General features: G+C 44.5%; 1 protein-coding gene across 2 annotated transcripts in view; it reads right to left on the bottom strand.

Moving 5' to 3' along the window:
• SLC35F4 (solute carrier family 35 member F4) overlaps nt 1–19,212 on the bottom strand; it is a gene marked incomplete at its 5' end in the record, with an annotated part of 121,559 nt that overhangs the window by 6,739 nt on the left and 95,608 nt on the right. The window contains 3 exons of one of the 2 annotated variants that reach the window (XM_084270516.1): nt 3,450–3,669; nt 10,949–11,243; nt 15,202–15,390. In XM_084270516.1, the coding sequence (XP_084126642.1) occupies nt 3,450–3,669; nt 10,949–11,243; nt 15,202–15,390 (704 nt within the window). Of the gene's footprint in view, nt 1–3,449; nt 3,670–10,948; nt 11,247–15,201; nt 15,391–19,212 lie in introns of both variants that reach the window. The other variant, XM_084270515.1, reaches the window with a different exon arrangement.

Raw genomic sequence — 19,212 nt, forward strand, 5'->3', positions numbered from 1 at the left:
TTTTATCAGAGAGAAAGGGGCAAGATTTAACTCTTTGTGCACTCACCACTCAGACCCAACAAGTGAGTTGTGCATCCTGTCCTAGGGACCCTGCTTTGGCAGGGGGGTTGGGCTCAATGATCTCTGGAGGTCCCTTCCAACCCCTGTGATTCTGTGAATCTCTGATTCTGAGTCCTTTCCTCGGATTAGTGGGAATGAGTAAACCCATCATACCCAATAGATTCTTCCTGTTGGGAAAACCATCTTCCCAGGTGGACTACACCAAGTTCAGAGAGCCCGTTCCCTAATTTAATCAAATATTTAGACAGCCAAGCACCGTTTTTCTCCTGAAATGACTGAAACAGACAGAGTATCATCTCATGAGACATGAGATAAATAAGACCCGACACTGGAAAACAGCAAGAACATTATTTTAATTTCATGTTCAAAGCTCTTCCTGCAAATTCTACATCACCACGTTAGCACAGTTGACCTCTGCCTAGCAATTGTCATGGTGTTTGCTCTGGAAACCCCAGAGCACATCCTGCAGGCTTCTCTAAGCTGACAAGAAGCAGCAAGGTCACAGTGAAGCAAAGCTGGTTGGCGTAGCTGACAGCTCGTTAAACAAGGCTTTTTAATTAACAGAAGAGGGGAGTAACTTTCTTTTGGAGCCTTCTAGGTAAGGACTGAAATTAGCCTGCCGCTTTTTCTTCTTTTCCCCCTGGAAGAGAACTAGGCCAATGAACCATTTACTCAGAAAACATTTTTCCCCATGTGAAGCCCAGCCATAAATGAGGTGCTGTAGTAACAAAACCCATCTCCAGACTTCAGCCAGCCTTTTTGGGGGAAAAAAACATCCCAAAACCACTCCACACCTACCTAGTAAGTATAAATTCAACTTCACTGATGAAACACACAAACATTGAAGCACATAGCTAAATCTCAGCCCCACAAGCTAAGAGAACTGCTCAAATGCATGAAGTCTTGTAGATGTTTGTGCTTGCTCTGAGTCTGTCTGGACTTCCAGAAGTCCCAGAGGAACATGGACACATTTTTAATTTGTGAGGCGTTCAGAAATGTCCAGGCAAAGAAGATTAAGGTGCAGGCAAGGATTGTGCTGTGTTTCCTTGTCCGGGGCAGTAGGTACTCAAGGTACCTAAGGTCTTCCTGCACTACTTTTGTAACAGACAGCTATACAGTCACTGCTGCATATGTCCTTCTCACCTGGATACTCCTTCTCTTGGTGTTTTTCTCTCTCAGGCTGGGTGCAGACTCCTTCCCACACTACAGCATCACTGAGGGCACGTGGCTCTCACTGCACAACACACTCTCTGGGTGGCTCAAACACACTCAGGGCAGCTGGACCTCAGCACGGAGCCCCCAGCAGCACTTCTCCAGCTCATCAACACTTCCACAGGCAAGACTGTGCTGTACCATAAGGTGGCCATCAAGGCAAGTTTGTCTTTAGACACGCTCCTGGGTGCTGAGTGCTTTTGCAAAAACACTGGCTCAGAGTTCATGATTAAACCCTTATTTCTTTTCATCCCCTTACTGTCCAAATAACCTAATTACACTCGCTGAGAGGCTGGGAGGTGAAAGCAGCAGCAGCATTCAAAGCACAAAAGGCTGGGTCCACGCTGCTTTGTTGTATTTTAGTTCCCAAACACTCTCCTGCGTGGTTATTAACATCATTAAGTGTTATTCTGGCAGGAGGGCTGCTGGAAAATGCTGCTAATTACCTTTCCAGCACTGCACATCCAGAATCTGCCAGTTAGCAGCAAAACCAGTTTCTTTTATCTGCAGGATTTGCTGTTCACTTCTTCTGCCAGGTTTTTCTTGTGCAAACCTCTCAGTGTTTGCAGCATTAGTACTAATGCATATTTATAGCAATGTGGGGTTTTTTAAGTCAGTGAAAAATAACTAACAACTGGAAACAGCTTTAGTATTTATTGCCTAAGTTTCTTTAAGAGAGTAGGCTAGGAAAATGCATTAGCTGTGTTTATTCTTCTAGAAAGAGGTTCCTTTTAGATGAAAATTAGCTTAAAGGGATCAGAAAATTTACTGGGTTTTCAGCTAGGACTCAGTATCTTCTGACACAAGGGAGTAATAACAGAATCACAGAGAACGTTAGGAGTTGGAAGGGACCTAGAAAGATCTTCTAGTCCAACTCCCTGCCAGAGCAGGATCACCCAGACTAAATCCCACAGGAACACATCCAGGTGGGTCTGGATGTCTCCAGAGAAGGAGACTCCACAGCCTCTCTGGGCAGCCTGTCCCAGGGCTCTGTCACCCTCACAGTGACAAAGTTCCTCCTGACATTCCCATGGAGCTTCCTCACTCCAGCTGGCACCCGTTGGAAGCTGGGATGATCAAGGACCAGAGGATGGAACTACAGCCTCAGGAACTACCGTTCCTGTTGATTTCTGTAGAGAAGAGCCGTGGATTTCAAACCGTGCTTAGTTCGTCATCAGCAGGTGGAGGACAAGTCACATTAACCTGATGCATCTGCATTTTCAATCACCTATGGAATATCTGGCTTTAGCACTGACAGATGAAATGTCAGAAAGGTCAGTGTCCTCACCTTCAAGGGCACTGCAGCTGAGGTTCCTCAAACACCCCTGACTTTGTCTGGTCTGGACAGACCCTCCACTGAGTCAGTCCAACACCACCACCCCCACCCCAGAAGATCCCTACCCAAGAGCTCACTTGTGTGATGGCACACACGTCTTGAGGTGCCCAAGCCATCACTCATTGCCCAGCCAGCCCTGTTTCCCTGGGAAATCAGAGAAACTCTTTCACTTCAGACAATTTCCTCTTCCTTTCCCAAATCCCAAATTCTCTTCAGTGTGCTGGTGTCTGCTCCAGGAGCCAGGTCAGATGCCTGTGAAACTGGGTGCTTTCTCCTTTTGTATCTGAACCCTCCTATGGCATTATTAATCAATAATGGGTCCTATAACACTTTAGTGCAAAACACACCTTCTTGCAAACCAGTTGCTGTCCCTTTTAAACTCCATTTGACACAAGCACATGTGTGCTTGTTTACGTGTATGTAAAAAGAAACAGGGTAGCAACAAAAGCTGTACTGAAAGCAGCCACCTAGCCAAAGAAGGAATTACTTTGGTTAGAACCTAAACATTTATCACCAAGTTTAAAATAAAATTAACTGACTGTGCCTCAGCACTGTTCCCCAAGACAGAACAGGTTTATATGAAACTGCATGTCCTCCTATTCTAATTCATCAAATTACACTTAGCCATAATAGCTTTTTGTAATTCCCACATCGTATTACCTCTGGAGTCTGAGATCTCTAAATGATCTTCTGCCTTGGGTTTGCATCATAAAATTAAATGAGAAATGGTTTCATGGTATATACATACCATAAGGCAGTGGCACTGTGGCAGCACAATAGCTTATGGACTTAAGAGCAATTATGTAAACAAGAGAGAGTTGAAAATCAGGCATGTCATTACCCTTGCTCCCATGAACCTGTCTTTCAGCACAATCCAAGAAAGCAAGAAGACAAAAGCTTTGTTACAACAGAACAGGGCAGAGACGTCTGTGGCCGTCAGCTTCTTTAAAGCCAGTAAATACAGGTAGTTAGTCAAAGTCCACAGAATAGAAAAGGGAGCAGTCCTTTTAAGAAAGAGTTTCAGCGTCAGACCATCTTCACCAAAAATCCGACTGCATTCCCTACGGAAAGAAAAGAGTTTGAAACTCAGCTGGGATTTTCCTTAGCATTCACTCCAGCACAACAAACATTCCTTAGACCTTTATCTCATTCAGTGAAGTGCCTTTCCTAACTACCTACAACCCCGTAAAGAAAATAATCTACAGTCTTCTTAAAACAGCAATTTCCCAAATAGAAAAGAACTAACTTACCTGGCAGAATCACACTCTGTGCAACAATAATCCCTGGGACTCGGAGGGAGAAATGAAGGTTATCTATAACGCACCGACAGGTCTCAGACTCTGCCTTCGAGGCCGTGAACAGAGGGATTATAACCACAATTTTTTTTCTCTGTAGCTTGACAATTTCTTCTTGCTTTGCTCCAAAACCTGGTTTTCTTCTTATTGAAATATTTTCTAAGGTACAGCCAAGTGAGCTTCAAGAATTTCCTAAAGATACTCAACAATACTGCCAGGCGCATCACCATCGGCCGGCGAGACTGAGCCCTTCAGACAGGCGTGTAAGGAAAGAAAGGACAGGGGAGGGAAGGGTATTGAATGGTTGTAGTTTGTTATACAGTGAAACGTTGTGTTTGGAGATGCTTCTTTGTGGACTAAAGTGCACAGAAAATCTCTGGCTTCCCAAACACCACTGCAGACTGTTTGCCTCTGTGGCTTTCCAGAACGGGAAGGGTCAGCTCAGAGGACACTGCTTTTGGGGACAGGACTCCTCTGCAAAGAGGTACCTGCGTGGACTGAGAGGAGACCAAGCATGCAGCTGGATTAAAGGCACGTCACTGCACCCCTGCTGAAACGTCTTGGCCTTCCCCAACCTGGGAAGGATGTTCTTTAGCGACTCCCCTGTCTGCAGTCTTGGCTGAAGGGGTATCTCGAGATAGTCCGGGTGTGCTGGTTACACTTCTTGGCACAGCAGGGGCTCTCACACGTCTATTTAAAACAAGTGAATGCTTTGTACAACCATGTTTATGGTTGTATGGTCCAACAATGGAGTGGACCAAGGGGCCATGAACCCGCATCACATCCTAAGCAGGCAACACGAGGGGCATCATCGCAGTGCGATGCGGCCTCAGGGCCCCAGAGTATTCACAGCCCAATATGGCTGTGTGTGGAAGAGTGCTAAAACACTAATTATGTAGAACTAATTAGTAACTTCAATGATTGCACTGCAATGTGAAGTGAAAAACACTTGTTATTTGGGGGTGGTGACGGCAGTGTAGTAATTATCCTGGTTTGGCTTTGCCTGTAAAGACAGAATTGTTTTCAGGTGTCCTAAAGCACTTTCAGCAACTCTGGGGAATTCTGCTGTTAAAAATAATGCAGCTTTTTACTATTAAGAGTGGAAACCATCACTCTCACTTTGTGGAAAGTAGAATAATAACATCTATGTAATACATGAGATCAGTTATGTCTTACTTAATAACCATTCATTCCCTGCTGCCACTAAAATGACCTGGAGTGCAAAGCAGTCATTTCTGGCAATAATAAAATCCTTTCTCAAACTCTGCCAGGGTGACCAACAAGTTAATGCTCAGCAGGCAGATCTGCTAATTATGTCCTTGGCTCTGGCTGACCTAGACATTCTCAGAAGTCAGCCTATCCTCTAAAGATCAAACAGAAATACTACACATGGAAGGAGAAGCACTCCTGTCATTTATCTGGGATGCAAAGCAAATAAATGAACGTTTGACTGTGGGTTTTTCTATCACCCCTTTCAACAGGAGTTAAAGGTGATGAGTTTCCCTGCCTGAGAGCAGACTCACTGGTAGCACAGGCTTGAATGTTTGCTGACATGCAGATACAGCAGCTTACATTTAAAAGATGTTTTTTCTCCCCAGGAGACTTAGGTGGATGCAGAGGGTGTTTCTGAGCTCAGACTACATCTCACCTCTGGCTTGGCTGCAGCATGGCTGTGTCACCATCACATGACACCAAAGCCAGGATGCTGCCCCCCCCATCTCCTGGCAAGAACAGACCTGCACTGTGAACCACAGACCTGCTCCCTCTGGTCCAGTGGGAATTCTGCCCACGGCTCTGATGCACAATTGGATCGTTGCACAGTTGTACATCTCAGAAGCTGTCAGGATGTCTTAGAGGAATCAAGCTTGTGCTGTGTGAGGACAGAAAGGTGCTTGGACTGCTTCCAGTCACGCAAGGCACAGTCAAGTATCCCAGTGCTGTGCTGAGAGTGTGGAAAGGCAACAGCAAAACCACCTAAGCACATCAGTGCTGGAATCTGCAAGGCAGCAGGAAAAGCTCTTCTACATATGTGCCATGGGAGATTGTACCCCAGTCATCCAGTGCCTGCCCCACTGCCAGGGAGATGCTGGGAATCAGCCTGGTGCTTCTGCTCCTTCACCCACTGGGAGGGTGAGTGGCTTTCAAAGCCAAAAAAAGAGAAGGGGGTGTGGGGTGTGTGTGCCAGAATGGGTCAGGTTTTGTTGTCCTGCAGACCTCTGGGATGTCTGCACACAGATAAATGCAGAGCAGAGTCAGGCAGATGAAGTCCAAAGCGCCCTGTCTGTGAGTCCTCGTAAGGAGGAAGGTGATTATTACATTACTCTGGGTTGGGCTCTGTGGGATGGTCAGCTCTTTGGGAGAGGGAGCTGTGGCAATGCCTCAAATGTCACATATCTCTGAGTCCCCAGAAGCAGTGGGAGGGATGAGCAGACATTCACAGCTAGGAAAAGAAAGTGGGAATGCTTCACAGGCCCCAGGCAATGGGATGTTTAGGCAGATGGAAAAGCCTCCATCACACACTGCAGCATACAACGGCCAGACAGAACAGCGGCCAGCGGTTCCTCATCCCTCAATTAAAAATTTACAGCAGGGACTTGTGACAGGCTTGTGCTGAGCGAGACAGAGACCTGATGAATTCACCTCCGTGCCTAGAACTCCATGAATAATGCTCAGCGAGTGAGGAGACAGGAAGAATACTTTATATTCCCAGTCATGGCTGCAGCAGATTGCCTCGGGCTTTGTGAGGGCTGGCTGCTCAGTGGTTAACTCAGCCTCTTTGGCATGCAACTAAAATTAAACTTGCAGGAGTCATCACGGCAGTGATTAAATCCCTGGGCTCAGGAGACACAGCTCCATGGATCCCTCCCCATACAGATAATATCTGTAGGCCGCTGACTTAAAAGGCAGAGACATATCTAAGGGCAGCTGACCCTGAAACCATGACACAAGCTATTTCCAAATGCACAAGAAGTCTATTTAAAACCTGCCCTCTAACATTAACAGCTCTTTTTATTTGCAGGTAGCCTTCAGCCCTCATCTCTGGGCAGCGTGCCACGCTCTCAGGAATTACAGCACCTCCGGCAGTCGTGTGGCTTTGCCTCTGGCACCCACTAAATAGCTTGCCTCGCCTCTCAGCTATTCCGATGCCAGCCCCTGCAGAAGAATGAATGGGTTTATTCACCCCTGACACACAGCAGGCTCTGGAGTGCCCTGCAGCAGCTGCTTTTAGAACAGCTTACAGAAAAAACACTGAGCTGAGAGACGCTACCTGGGGTAACGCGAACACGGGGAATGTAATTACATCACCCGCATTAGAACTTGGCAAGGCCACCAGTGACATTACAGTAGTAAGAGGCACAGCAGGACCTTTTGTGAGCACAAGTTGTTACTGTGTCATTTGGTCCTTCTATCTAAATGATGGCATCTGCTGCAGGATTTTCCAGCTCCATTTCAGGGGATGGACACTGAGCAGACTAAGGGTGAACTGTTTTCCAAGACTGATGGAGTTCTCCTCTTGCTTCTTGTCTGAAGGCTAAGAAAGAGCCTAGCCAGCTGCATTTGTCTGCTCCAGAGTTGGAGCAAAAGGAAAAGGACCTGTGTGTGAGCCTCTCACATGAGCTGTGGCTGGCTTGTGACTGGCCATGACAGCACCAAGGGAATGCTGTCCCCCAACAAGGAATGGCCCAAGGGAAGCCCCATTTTGAGCTGCTGGTGTCCCTCCCTCCTGATGAGCCATCGGGGTAGGAGCAGCTTCAGGCAACTGAGATCCTTGTCTCTCCTCTGAAAAGCAAAGGTCTAGACTTGCAGTGCTTCTCCAGAAGCTGGACTGAGCTGCTGCTGCAACAGAGATGGAGAGATTCCTAGGTGACAAACTCGCAGATGACAGATGACAGCAAGTATCAGCTACTTATGACTCTGTTTTTACTTCAAGTGACGCTCACATCTTGTTATCTTTCTTGCTAGAAATCCAACTCTTCCCAACATGTTCATCTTTCATTAAACCTGCACCTACCTACATTCTTTCTAGCCAATGCCTCAAGGCTGTGTAGTGCCTGTAGGACCAACTTCAGCTATTACATTATGGATATATTCTGGCAGAAAGCTGTTGAGCATCGTGGTCTTGTCCCTGAGAAGCCAAGACAGCAGAGGGGGAGGCAAAATTTATTGACATTGAAAATATTACCCACCTATTCCAAATTATGACTCTATTAGGATCCTATGTCAAGTCTGTAGAGTGTCTTCTGCTGTGGTAAATACCAGCAGGGTTAGATTTCCTACAGCTGAGCTTCATGGAAGGAGTTTGAAGCTTTTTATGTGGGTCATACCTTTTACCTACAACACTGAGGAGACACCAAGAGCTGCCCCAAGACAACCAAGATAGTTTAACGAAATGCAGCAGCTAAGTAACCTTGAGTTAATATCTAAAACCACCAAATTTCATCTCTAAGGTAAAGTGTGAAAGGTAAGAAACACACACTTGACAATCTCAAAGACTGTAAACCTTTCAGAAAGCCAATCCAATGTTGAAGACTGAGACTCCTATCCTTCCGAGTGGGATTTATTAAAGGAACAGCAGCTCTGTACAGCTTTGCCAGCCTGGGGCAGCACTCTGAGAGTCGCTCTCATGATCACTGATCTCTGCCAGGATATAATAGACACTGTTTGTTCTGATCCACTGGGAATATTGGCTGGACAAGATGTCATATGTCTTTAAAGCATCTAGTAAGTAACTACATCCTCCCAAAACACAAAGACAAATCACCTCTGGACTCTGAGGCAGGCCTGGAATTGCTATAGGATGGGCTTTATTGACAAGAATTAGCTACTCTACAGAAATAAAACCAGAAAATGAGGCAACAAAATGTAATAAAAAGCCCTGTAACAGGAACAGTATCAAGAGCACAAGCTAAACAATCACACAAACAATTGATCTAGCTAAAATAATTACCCTGTTCTGGGTAGGACGCTGGGTTAAATGGCCTCCAAAGGTCCTTTCTGAACCAAACCAGTCCGTAAGTCTCTGAATTTAAAAACTACCTATGATGCTTTTCAATTCTTTAAATCATGAGAAAAATCAAGTGCTCATCTTGAAGAGAAGTCCATTCCCATACCCAAACTGGAAGAGTTTGGCTTGTCAAGTCATAACACGGCACAAACCAAGTAGTTGGCCCCCATGATTAACTCGGGGTTCGTCAACAATTATCTCCTCCTGGGATGTGACATCCCAACATATCTGGAGTAGGAAATGCCCTGGGAAGAAGCCTTTCCATTGGCCCATCAGCTCTAACCCCGGCCCCCTGTTTCCACACATTCATAAACCTACTTCACATCTCCATGTGTCAACTTCAAAAGCCTGACAGCTTGGGAAACATATCAATTATTCAAGCATACATTCATCATGCATCACCACAAACGTTTTGCCCCAAGTTTTGCTCAGAGGGATATAATATCAAACCAACTACCTGCAGGGGATCAATCTGCAGGGATACTTATTCTCACCTTCGTCCTTCTCTGCTGCGCATCTCTCATTACTTTACCCCATACCCAGAAGCCAAGCTGACACCGTTAATGTTCTCACCAACACTCCAGCAAGAATCTGAATGAAGGCATCATTAGTGTACAAAGCACCAGGGTTTTCAGAGAGGTGGTTAATTAAGTGCAACTGTTCAATTTCAGTCACGCTGATTTGACAGAAATGATAATTTAGGGCCAAATTACATCCCAGATCCTGGCAAAAGCAGCCGAGGGAAGAATTTGGGCCTGCTACCCTCCAGCCTGAGAGTCACAAATTGAATTCCCCCTGTGCTCAGTGACAGCTGTGCTGAACCCTCTGTCAGTGGGAGCAAGGGATGGGCTGCACGCTGGTTAATACCTTACAGAACAGACACTTCTGCTGGAGTCATAAAGCTGCTTTCAAAGCAAGTTTGCATTGGAGTAAACAGAACTGGGTCCCCAGCTCAAAATTACCCTGTGAACTCCTTCCCTCTGTGGCAAGGTGTCTTATCTCTTGGCAAGATGGATTTAGTGCCATCTTTTAAAGGAGCTTCTACGTCAGATCAGTAGAGTAACGGAGGTGGAGGAGGAACTGTGAAATGAATTGTCCCAGAACGCTGTGGTACTTCCAAGCCCTGAGAACAGGTTAGACGTGGCTAGGATGAAGCTAACCCAGCTTGGTCCTGCTGCAGGACTCCCCTCTAACATTGTCTTTCTGTGATTTCACAGTGGCTATTGAAGGATTTACAAACTTCCCCCTCTGTAGAGTAATGTTAGAGTTAATACTATGGACTACGTTGCACTGGAGCTTGGAGGTCAATTACAACATGCAGACACGTGGCATAACGAAAGGCTGGAGTCAGGGGGTGTCTTCTCCTGCCCCTCACAAGGCAGAGGAAGAGGTATTTCCACATGGAGCCTGACAGAAGACGGGACACACATCATTTCCTCAGGATGACAGCCATAACAGCTTACTCCTCAGAGCTACAGGGGTGGTGGTGGGAACCAAGAGTCTGCAACCAGCTTTAATTCTGACCCCACACAGAGGAGAGAGGAGAAGGCTACTAGGATGCTGTTGTAGTTTTGCATGGCTGGATCCATGGTGTGATCCAGCAGGAGGGGGAAATGGCAGTTTTCATTCCTGAGCATAGGGAGCAAGCCATGGTCTTCCACATGGAAAACATCTCCTCAGCTTTGAGCGCCTGTCTGACTATGAGTTGGTTTGGTTCGATCATAAATGGACCACAGCAGGTTAGTTAACAGTCTGATCCCACAGGAACACAAAATATATAGATATTAGATAACACAACAGAAAGATTATAAGCAAATTACTGACCTCAACTCAATAAAAAACCCTCTAACAATCAATTATCCATTTATTCAAGCATATGTCACTCATCTGTTAGCCTTCTGTAAGCTATTTATGAGTGAGGTTTTCTGCAGCATGACCTTTATTCTGCCTTCTGACACCGTGACTCAAACTGAGAAGAGCAGTGATCTCAGTCCACAGAAATCAGGTTGTTTAAAGGGACATTGCCACAGTAAAGCCTACCTGAATTTCTTGATTGGAGACTGCTTTTCCTGTGCAGTTGCAAGGTGCCCAGAATAATAAATGGGAAAAACCATAATGTTCCAGTTTGTTGAGAACCAAGTCATGAAAAAAGGACAGTCAAAGGTCTCATAGGTGATTTTGACAAACTGTGTGGTCCCGACCCAGGAGGAAGAGACAGACAAAATGATCAGAAATCTCCAGATAAGCTTGAGAAATGTGGATGTGCAAGATTGGCATCGTGTCTGTCCTTCAGCTTCTTGGCTGCTGCTCTCTGTGTGTGTTTGTGTTCCTTCTTCTCCTGGAAAAAAAAAAAAAAGAAAAAAAAAGAAAAAAGAAAAAAAAAAGAAAGAAAAAGAAAAAGAAAGGAGTTGCACACATAATGAATGTGTTCTAAACAACTCTGGGCAAAATCTCCCCTCCAGATCCAGACATGAGCCATTCCTTGCCTTCTCCCTGGAATTCCTCTATGCCCCACAAACACCGAACCCCTGCAGAGCAGCACTTCAGCAGTACCATCGCTGTCACTTCAAGGGGATAGGAACAAAACACAACCACAATGCCGAGGCCTGAGGTAACAGCGTCACAGTTAAGCTGTTGCCACTGTTCGCTTTCTCAGCCCTTCGTTCCTTCTACAACAGAGCTAACGTCCCTTGGAACCAAGGGCATTATGAAGTCAATTACTGTGCATGTGTGCAACATAAAAGCTATCTGAGGCTGCACATCTGAAGCCAGGAATAAGTTCTTGTTATTCAAGATGTCAACTCAAGAATCACTTTTGTTATTTGCAGGCTGGGAAGGGGAAAAGACAGAGTTTGGAGGTTTGATATACCCAAGTGGAGAGAGGTTTTTTTCAGTCAAATGTATTTACATTTTTGAAGTCAAAAAAGGAAACAGGACAAAACTGAAGCTTGGCAAGCCTACAAATAAACCTCTGCAATAGACAAGGAGGAATCACAAGCCTGTCGTTTCCCATTTCAGTACGGCACTTTTCAGACCTGATCTGCAGACCACTGCAGATTTCCCAGCAGAAGTGAGGACTGGGGGGAGAATTTAATCTTACTGACCGATGACTAGCTCTCCAGAAACATCTTTCAGAGATGAAACCCACAGGTCCCAGTGAAACCAATGGACTGAACTGCGTTGGACACCGAGAAGCACTAACGCTGCTGCCCTCCAAGCTCATGTGGCAGCAGTGAGCTCCAACCTTTTACCCCATCAGACCATATCACGTCCATTTGATAGGAGAAACAGGAGTTTCTTCCAAAAATCCTGACTGGCAGCTATTCTTCATTATTACTATCACTTATCAGTCTCATCAACACATGATGTGATATATACACAAGAAACAATATAATTTTTGCTGTGAAGAGGAGCTATAGATGCCCATGATATGATATATGTAAGAAACATTATAGCTGTTGATGTTAAGGAGCTATAGATCCACTGCATTGAGTGCATATGCTGTCCTAAATTCAACTTAATGTGAACAAGGTATCCTTTCAGACTCGGGCTTGATTTCCTTTTGTATCACTGTTTCTACTACAGTCATAAGGAAACGTCAAACTGAGGTTCGAAGTTATTACACTTAGACCAACATTACATCTAAAAAAGGACTCATCATAGCAGGGAGCACATTTGCAATCAAGAATTTTCCTAACCAGGACATGGAGCTTTTTGTAATTGTAATTGTATGCTCTATTTTTTCCCCACAATGATTCAGTATTCAGTGGCCCCATTGTTTAGTGGTGAATCGAGAATTTAAATAAAATTACAGGTTTATTAAAAACATGCAGAGGATAATCAGACACAGCTCTGAAAAGGCAAGCATCATTTTAGCATTCCCTTTGGCTGCTGAGAGAAAATAGATATTTTTATGGCACTAATAATGACTGACATCTTCTATTAAAAGGTAAATTACAGTTTATTTGCAAGTTAGAATGGCTTAAAAAGAATATATTACGTAGCATCCACTTGCAGGTTTTCCTGCTAAGCAAAACTACTGTGCAATTAGCCCTTCTTCAGCTAATAGTTAAAATAATCATACACTGATAGAAGACTAAAGCACCGTTATCCGTGCTTTCTATTTTTCAATTACCGGATAACTATGTAATTGCTGTTACTACTCATGACACCACCACTAGCATTTGGCCTGGATTTTACAGTCTTGGGTTTGAATGTGAGGGAGAGGTACAGAAACATACACTTGTTGCAAGTCCTACCTTGGATGAAAAGACCTAGAGAAGTTTAAGTGTGATTAAATGCACCCTGGGGAGTTATGGAAGTGATTAATGGGTAGGATTCATCCCACCTAATGTACTTAGAAAATAATTGTATATTGAGAAAAAACAAGCTGTCTAGGGCCCCTTTACTTTTAATGATAATGGACAGGCATGGTGAGATGGTGGCTGATTTCATCCTCCTGTATCTGAGCCCACTGGAGGTGCTATATGTCTGCCTAGACTAGATATTTACATTGAAGTGAAATTGGGATGGAACCTTGGCCAAAGTGACACAGGAGCTTGACAGCTGCTTTGAAAATCCATGGGATGTACATGCCAAGATCTTGGATAAAGATTCAAAAGGACAAGATAAGAAACATCTTTAAAAATAATTACAGGGCTTGAACTCAAGGACATGTGGTGAGCAGGCACATAATTCAAACCAAGTAGGTTTAAGGAGTTCCAAGTCATGAAGCTGGGGCTGGAGCAAGTTAGAAAGTAGCACTTGTGTTCAGATATTCAATGATGTGCTGAAGAGGAGAAAACAGGTGGAGATGACGCTGGTCAGTGGCAAACTATTTGAATGGCAGCTGGCAGAAATGCCCCTGGATGGTCATTTTGACTGTTACATCACTCTTGCTTGTGATGTCTCTGTGAGAAGACAGTAACAGAGGAGCCTTTTGCTTTCATTTTTCAGAAGAGTGAGATGAGGAAAACCAAAACGTGATGATTCTGAACTTTTTTGACTATTTGGCAACTGCATCCTAGAAAATAATATTATTTATAATTGTTTAGGCTCAGTCCTACTTAGACTTCAGTGCTGAGGAAAGGAAGATCAGGGTAAAATAAGAAATTAAAAAAATGCAAAATAACTGATGAGAAGAGTGTGATGTCAAGGCACTACTCTTTCCTCAAGGGGAGTAAAGTCCTTTCTTATAGAAGATGGATTCTGATTTTGGATGTACCCTAGTGCCAGCATGCACAGAGTTATTTCAGCCTGATATCTGCAAAAATGTGAATAAACTGGTTTTCTTGTATCCTAGGTATGATCTTTACTGCAAAATGCTGTATCATCCACTCCTTGCAGCAATAATCACCTCCAGTGTTTTCCTGAGGGTTTCCATCAAGACAGTACTCCTGGAGTACGGGATCCCCGCATTTTCCAACACAGGAAGAAAGTGGCTGACTCTTGATGCCATCAGTGGTGAAGTGACAGAGGAAGGTTCACCTCCCACAGTTCCAGTGTGCAAGGCAGATCCAACCTGTTCTTCCTCCCCTTTTTGCTCACAGTATCTACAGACACAGTCTTCCAAAGAACTTGGGCGGTTAAATTATTGCAGTCATTTAACAGCTCTCTTGGCCTCAACAGTACAATTCAGCAGACTCAAAGGCCTGTGGATGCATATTGCAATCGCTCCCATCCCTGCTGGTGATGGATGGACATCCTGGTGAGGAGGTCTGTGTTCACCACACCTACAGCTACCTTCGAGCTATTCTTCTGCAGTAAAGTGGGTGACATGTTCCTGATGGAAGCCCTGATGCACAGCTGAGTGATGATCTGAACTGTGATGGTCTTCCCTAGATAGCCTTCCACCTGTTGCTCCTTCTCTTCCTCTTCATCAGACTGTCCGCGGTACGAGCTGAGATTGTCATTGTCTTTGAGAAGGAACATGGTTGGCTCTTAAGGGTCCTGGCCTCATGCCAGGCCGAAGCTGAGGAAACACAACCACTCTGTACAAACGAACTTGCGTGCTAAGGTTAATCATGCTTTCAAGATCTTCTGTGCCCACCGGCCTTACCTAACACATTACGTGTCCCTGCCGAGGCCCAGGCCTTTTCCTCCCATCCTTGCTTCCTTCCCACCTAACCCCACTTGGCACACAGGTACAGGAAGGCCTTTCACGTGGCTCTGCTGTTCACAGCACCGCAAACCAACGTCAACATGCTCGGATCCTGCACCATCTTTCCAAAGACAGACAGAAGAGGCTTGTCTCAGGCATGCTGTGAGGCCGGGAATGCGGCTGGTATGCCTACCTGATCTGCTCTGCCTCTCGACTCTGCTGTGCCGACAGATTCCCGAGGGACTTCGATTCTGCAGCTCAAGAATGGGAGCAGCAGAATCTTCAGCAACAGATAGAGGGGAGAGCTGCCTAGTCATGCCTCTGTGTCTGCTGGGGCAGTTGCCTCCTGGCTTGCATTGGATGACAGATGATCGTGAGGCACCTGAGAAGAAAGAGTTTGCATCAGTTTGGCTGTAAAGTCCCTGGAGGAAAGCGGGGCGTTCAAACAGGCTGTCAGTGAAACGCATACAAACGACTCAGCGGGAGAAAGGAAGCACACTGCAAAAATCAAGGGTTCAGCTCTGGGTAGAATAAAGTAAATAGGTAAGTAAATAAATACTTAACTCTCTCCCCCCTTACAGGTAAAAAGGTGCTGTATGACAACCGGTCTTTCCCCCTGAAGAAATGAGAGCCCTGTGCTGTGGTGTATCCTTAGCCCCACGGCTCCGTCCAGAGGGTCTGCACAGTCAAAGGAATTTGTACTCACGTGGGCCCTCTCCTGAGCACTGACACTGAATCAGGCAAAAGGAGAGGTCACCATTCCCCCTTAGGGTGGAAGGGAGAGCTGAGGAACCTCTGCCTCCCGGGGTCAGTGGTGACAGTCTCTCCAGAGGAAAGCTTCCTTTCCATCCTCCAGAATGAGCCTTGAGACTCTTGTATGGAATGAAGCCACACTCAATGAGAGGTCTTTAGGATGAAGACTTCTCCTTAACCATTGAAGATGTCCGTTTTAAGCCTTTATGTGCACCAAATCAGAATCTCTGTATCTTCAGAGAAGTTGCTTTTTCTTCTTCTGTTAGCCATGGACAACACCAAGATGCTGCGTTTCATGCGAAGGCTGTACAGAGGCACAAGGCAGCAGAGAAGACCCAGGTCCCAGAAATACCAGTGGCAGCAGATGAAAAAATTGCCAGTCAGCAGGACAAAATATTTTATGAACAAGAGCTTGAAGGACTGGATTAAGAACCAGGAAACAACAGAAAAAGAGTGGAGTGCTGGAATCTGGCAGCGTGTGCCTGGTCATCTTGCACATGGTCCTGAATTTGTGGAAGGTTTCTGTGTAAGAAGTCAATACATGAACAGCACAAGAGAGTCCTCAGTCAGAAAGTCAAGATGACAGGCCATTTTGGTAAGTGTAAATGTGTGTTTGTGGTCAGTTGAGATCACCCACCATTTGTTTGGCAGCTGCTACTTCAACTGGTGACCATCTTACCTAAACCTATGGAAGGCGCATATATACCCAGGGCAGCCACTGACCTTCCCACGACTTGGAAGGATTTAATTTGATAATAACACCTATTTCACATTGTAAAGAACATGAAAATAGACACAAAACCTGTAAGTAAGGTGCCAAATGTGCAATAAATACAGCAGACATCTCAGAGGGCACCGTTCTTTGCTGCAACATGAGCCATTAAGTACAAGAAACTCGGTAACTTTGTGCAAATAACTCCATGCCAAACAATGACATAAACATATATTCTAAAACAAGGTCTGTATTTAAGATTCAAAAGGCTGTATTAGTCAACACTCTTTTGAAGCAGCAGCTTAGGTTCATATAATCTTCAATTAACTTAACGCTATATTTGATTCACCAGGTCTAACTACAAAGATCATGGAGAGATGCATAAAATATGGTATAATACAGAAAAACCCTCTCTCAGCCTATTCAGAGCCTCTAAGGTTAGTTCTTACCCACCAATTAGGCAAGCAGAGTTTTTAAGTACCTTGGAAGTCACTCTGAGATTGAAAAGTACATTAGAAGTGGTAGCCCTTGACCATTCACCCCACAAGCAGCAGCATAACACCTTCATTTCACATCTGAAAGCGAGTCCCAGCCTCCACGAGGTTAAGACAATCAGTACTTTTGGAGTTAAACATCCAAAAAAGGCACTTAGTATTTTTCAGGTTCCCAGCTGAAAGAAGTTTCATTTTCAGAAAGCATTTTCTGACTGCTTTTCCTCTGAGAGTCAGCCACCACGGTGCCTCGACCCAAATCACTACTCACTTTGATATGCATCATTTAAATACATTTCATTATGTGTAAGACATGCTACATCTCAATTCAGGCATCGTTCAGAACAAGATCAAGATTCACAGTACACTCAGCAGAAGTCTAGCAGACGATCCAAACCCAAAATTTCAAGGAAACCTGTTTTTCCTCACAGGCAAAAAGAGGTCTGAGTTATTTATATCTGCCACAAAATAGCAGCATCAATCTTATCCCGTGCATTGAGAAACTCAGCAGTTGAGACCTGGTGTGGTTTAACCTGGCAGGAAGCTAAAACAACCACACAGCTGTCTGCTTGCTCCCCCCACAGTGGGATGGGGGAGAGAACTGGGGAAATGAAGTAAAACTCCTGGGTTGAGATAAAGATGGTTTAATAGGGCAAGAAAGAGAATATAATAATAATAAGTAATAATAATAAGTAATAAATTATATTATTATTATTATTATTATTATTATTATTATTATTATTATTATTATTATTATTATTATTATTATTATTATTATTATTATTATTATTATTACAAAAATACAAAACAAGTGATGCACAGGACAACTGCTCACTGCCTGCAGACCACCAAAGCCCAGCCAGTTCCCAACCCACTAGGAAACACTGGAAATACTGCCCCGTGTCTCCCCTCACGCCATGCAAGAGGTTGCACAGTATCTGTAACTCACCATGTACAGAAGCATCATCTGGTTCCTGTAGACTGACAGAGTCAATGCTGAGCATGAACACAGTTCATGGCTTTAGCAGAGACGATTCACAGGCTGAGAATTAATCCACATTTTGGGCATCATTTGATATTTTAAGGGAATGCTATTGGAGGACATTAAGGAAAAAACCCAAACAAGACAGATTTTGCTGCTAGAAGCGTTCTCTCATTATTTGGAGGCTATAATCAATGTCAAAGCAACACTCAGCCCATAGGACTGACAGAGGAGGGAAAGGAGAACTGGAAAGGACCACACGTGACTGTACCAAGCACACCTTAACCAGTCAAATCCAGCTGGATGACTTTTCGTTATTGGATAAAAACAAACCCCTGCTCTTTCCCAATTTCAAAAATTATTTTTAGTTTATTATTCTACTTCAGCAAACCTTTTTCCTTGCCCCACAAATGTGGATACTTTACAGTGTAGGAAGTGACACCATTTCTCTGCGCATGGAGACCAAAGAGAAACCAGCAAGGGGGACCCCTGGCTTTCCACATGCTTCTAACAAAGCCTGTCCTTGTCTTGCTTTAATTATTATATACTTATCCCAGTGTATATCAATTTACCAAGGTAATTATGCTTGTGACTAACCTAAACCACATGATTAATATCACAGAAGTCCTTGGCTTTTTCATGTTCCTGAATACCGTTCTGAAGCCCAGCTGCACGAGGAGGTGGGTCACCATGAGATGCTGCTGCCACGCTCATTCAAACCAGGAACCAGCAGCCCTTTCCACCATCCACCTGCAAGCTACGTGCAGCTCCCCTGACCCTCTGAAAGATGGGATACAGGACTGTACAGATTTCCACGTGCAGTACTATCGCCTCACTGTGGCTGGAAAAATCACATTTGTTATTTTGCAGGGGGGCTTGGAGAAAAGGGGTTATGCTTTGAAGATCAAAGTCAACCCCTTTCAGGTTATCTTCATGTCCATGACATCTTCAGCAAGTGAGACCAGAGCTTGGAACACAATGAAAAGCCCCACGCCTGACTGAATGGGCTGCCAGTAAAATAATCAATGCAACATAAAAAAGCAGGCCTAGAAGTCATTTTTATGGCCAGGTCATCACTGAATCGATTTTTTTTTCTGTTTCTTTTCTTTTTTAACCAACTGCCCTCATAGAAATGCAGAACCTCTCAAACAAGTAACTGCTTTCCCTTGTGAAAGCCAGCCATACATTCATGATGTTGGATTACTGACACAAAGTCTAGGCTTATTTAGAGACAACATCATCAGGCTTCCTGGTATGCATCAAAAT

Source organism: Gallinula chloropus (assembly GCF_964237585.1).
Source record: "Gallinula chloropus genome assembly, chromosome: 14".
NCBI lineage: Eukaryota > Metazoa > Chordata > Aves > Gruiformes > Rallidae > Gallinula > Gallinula chloropus.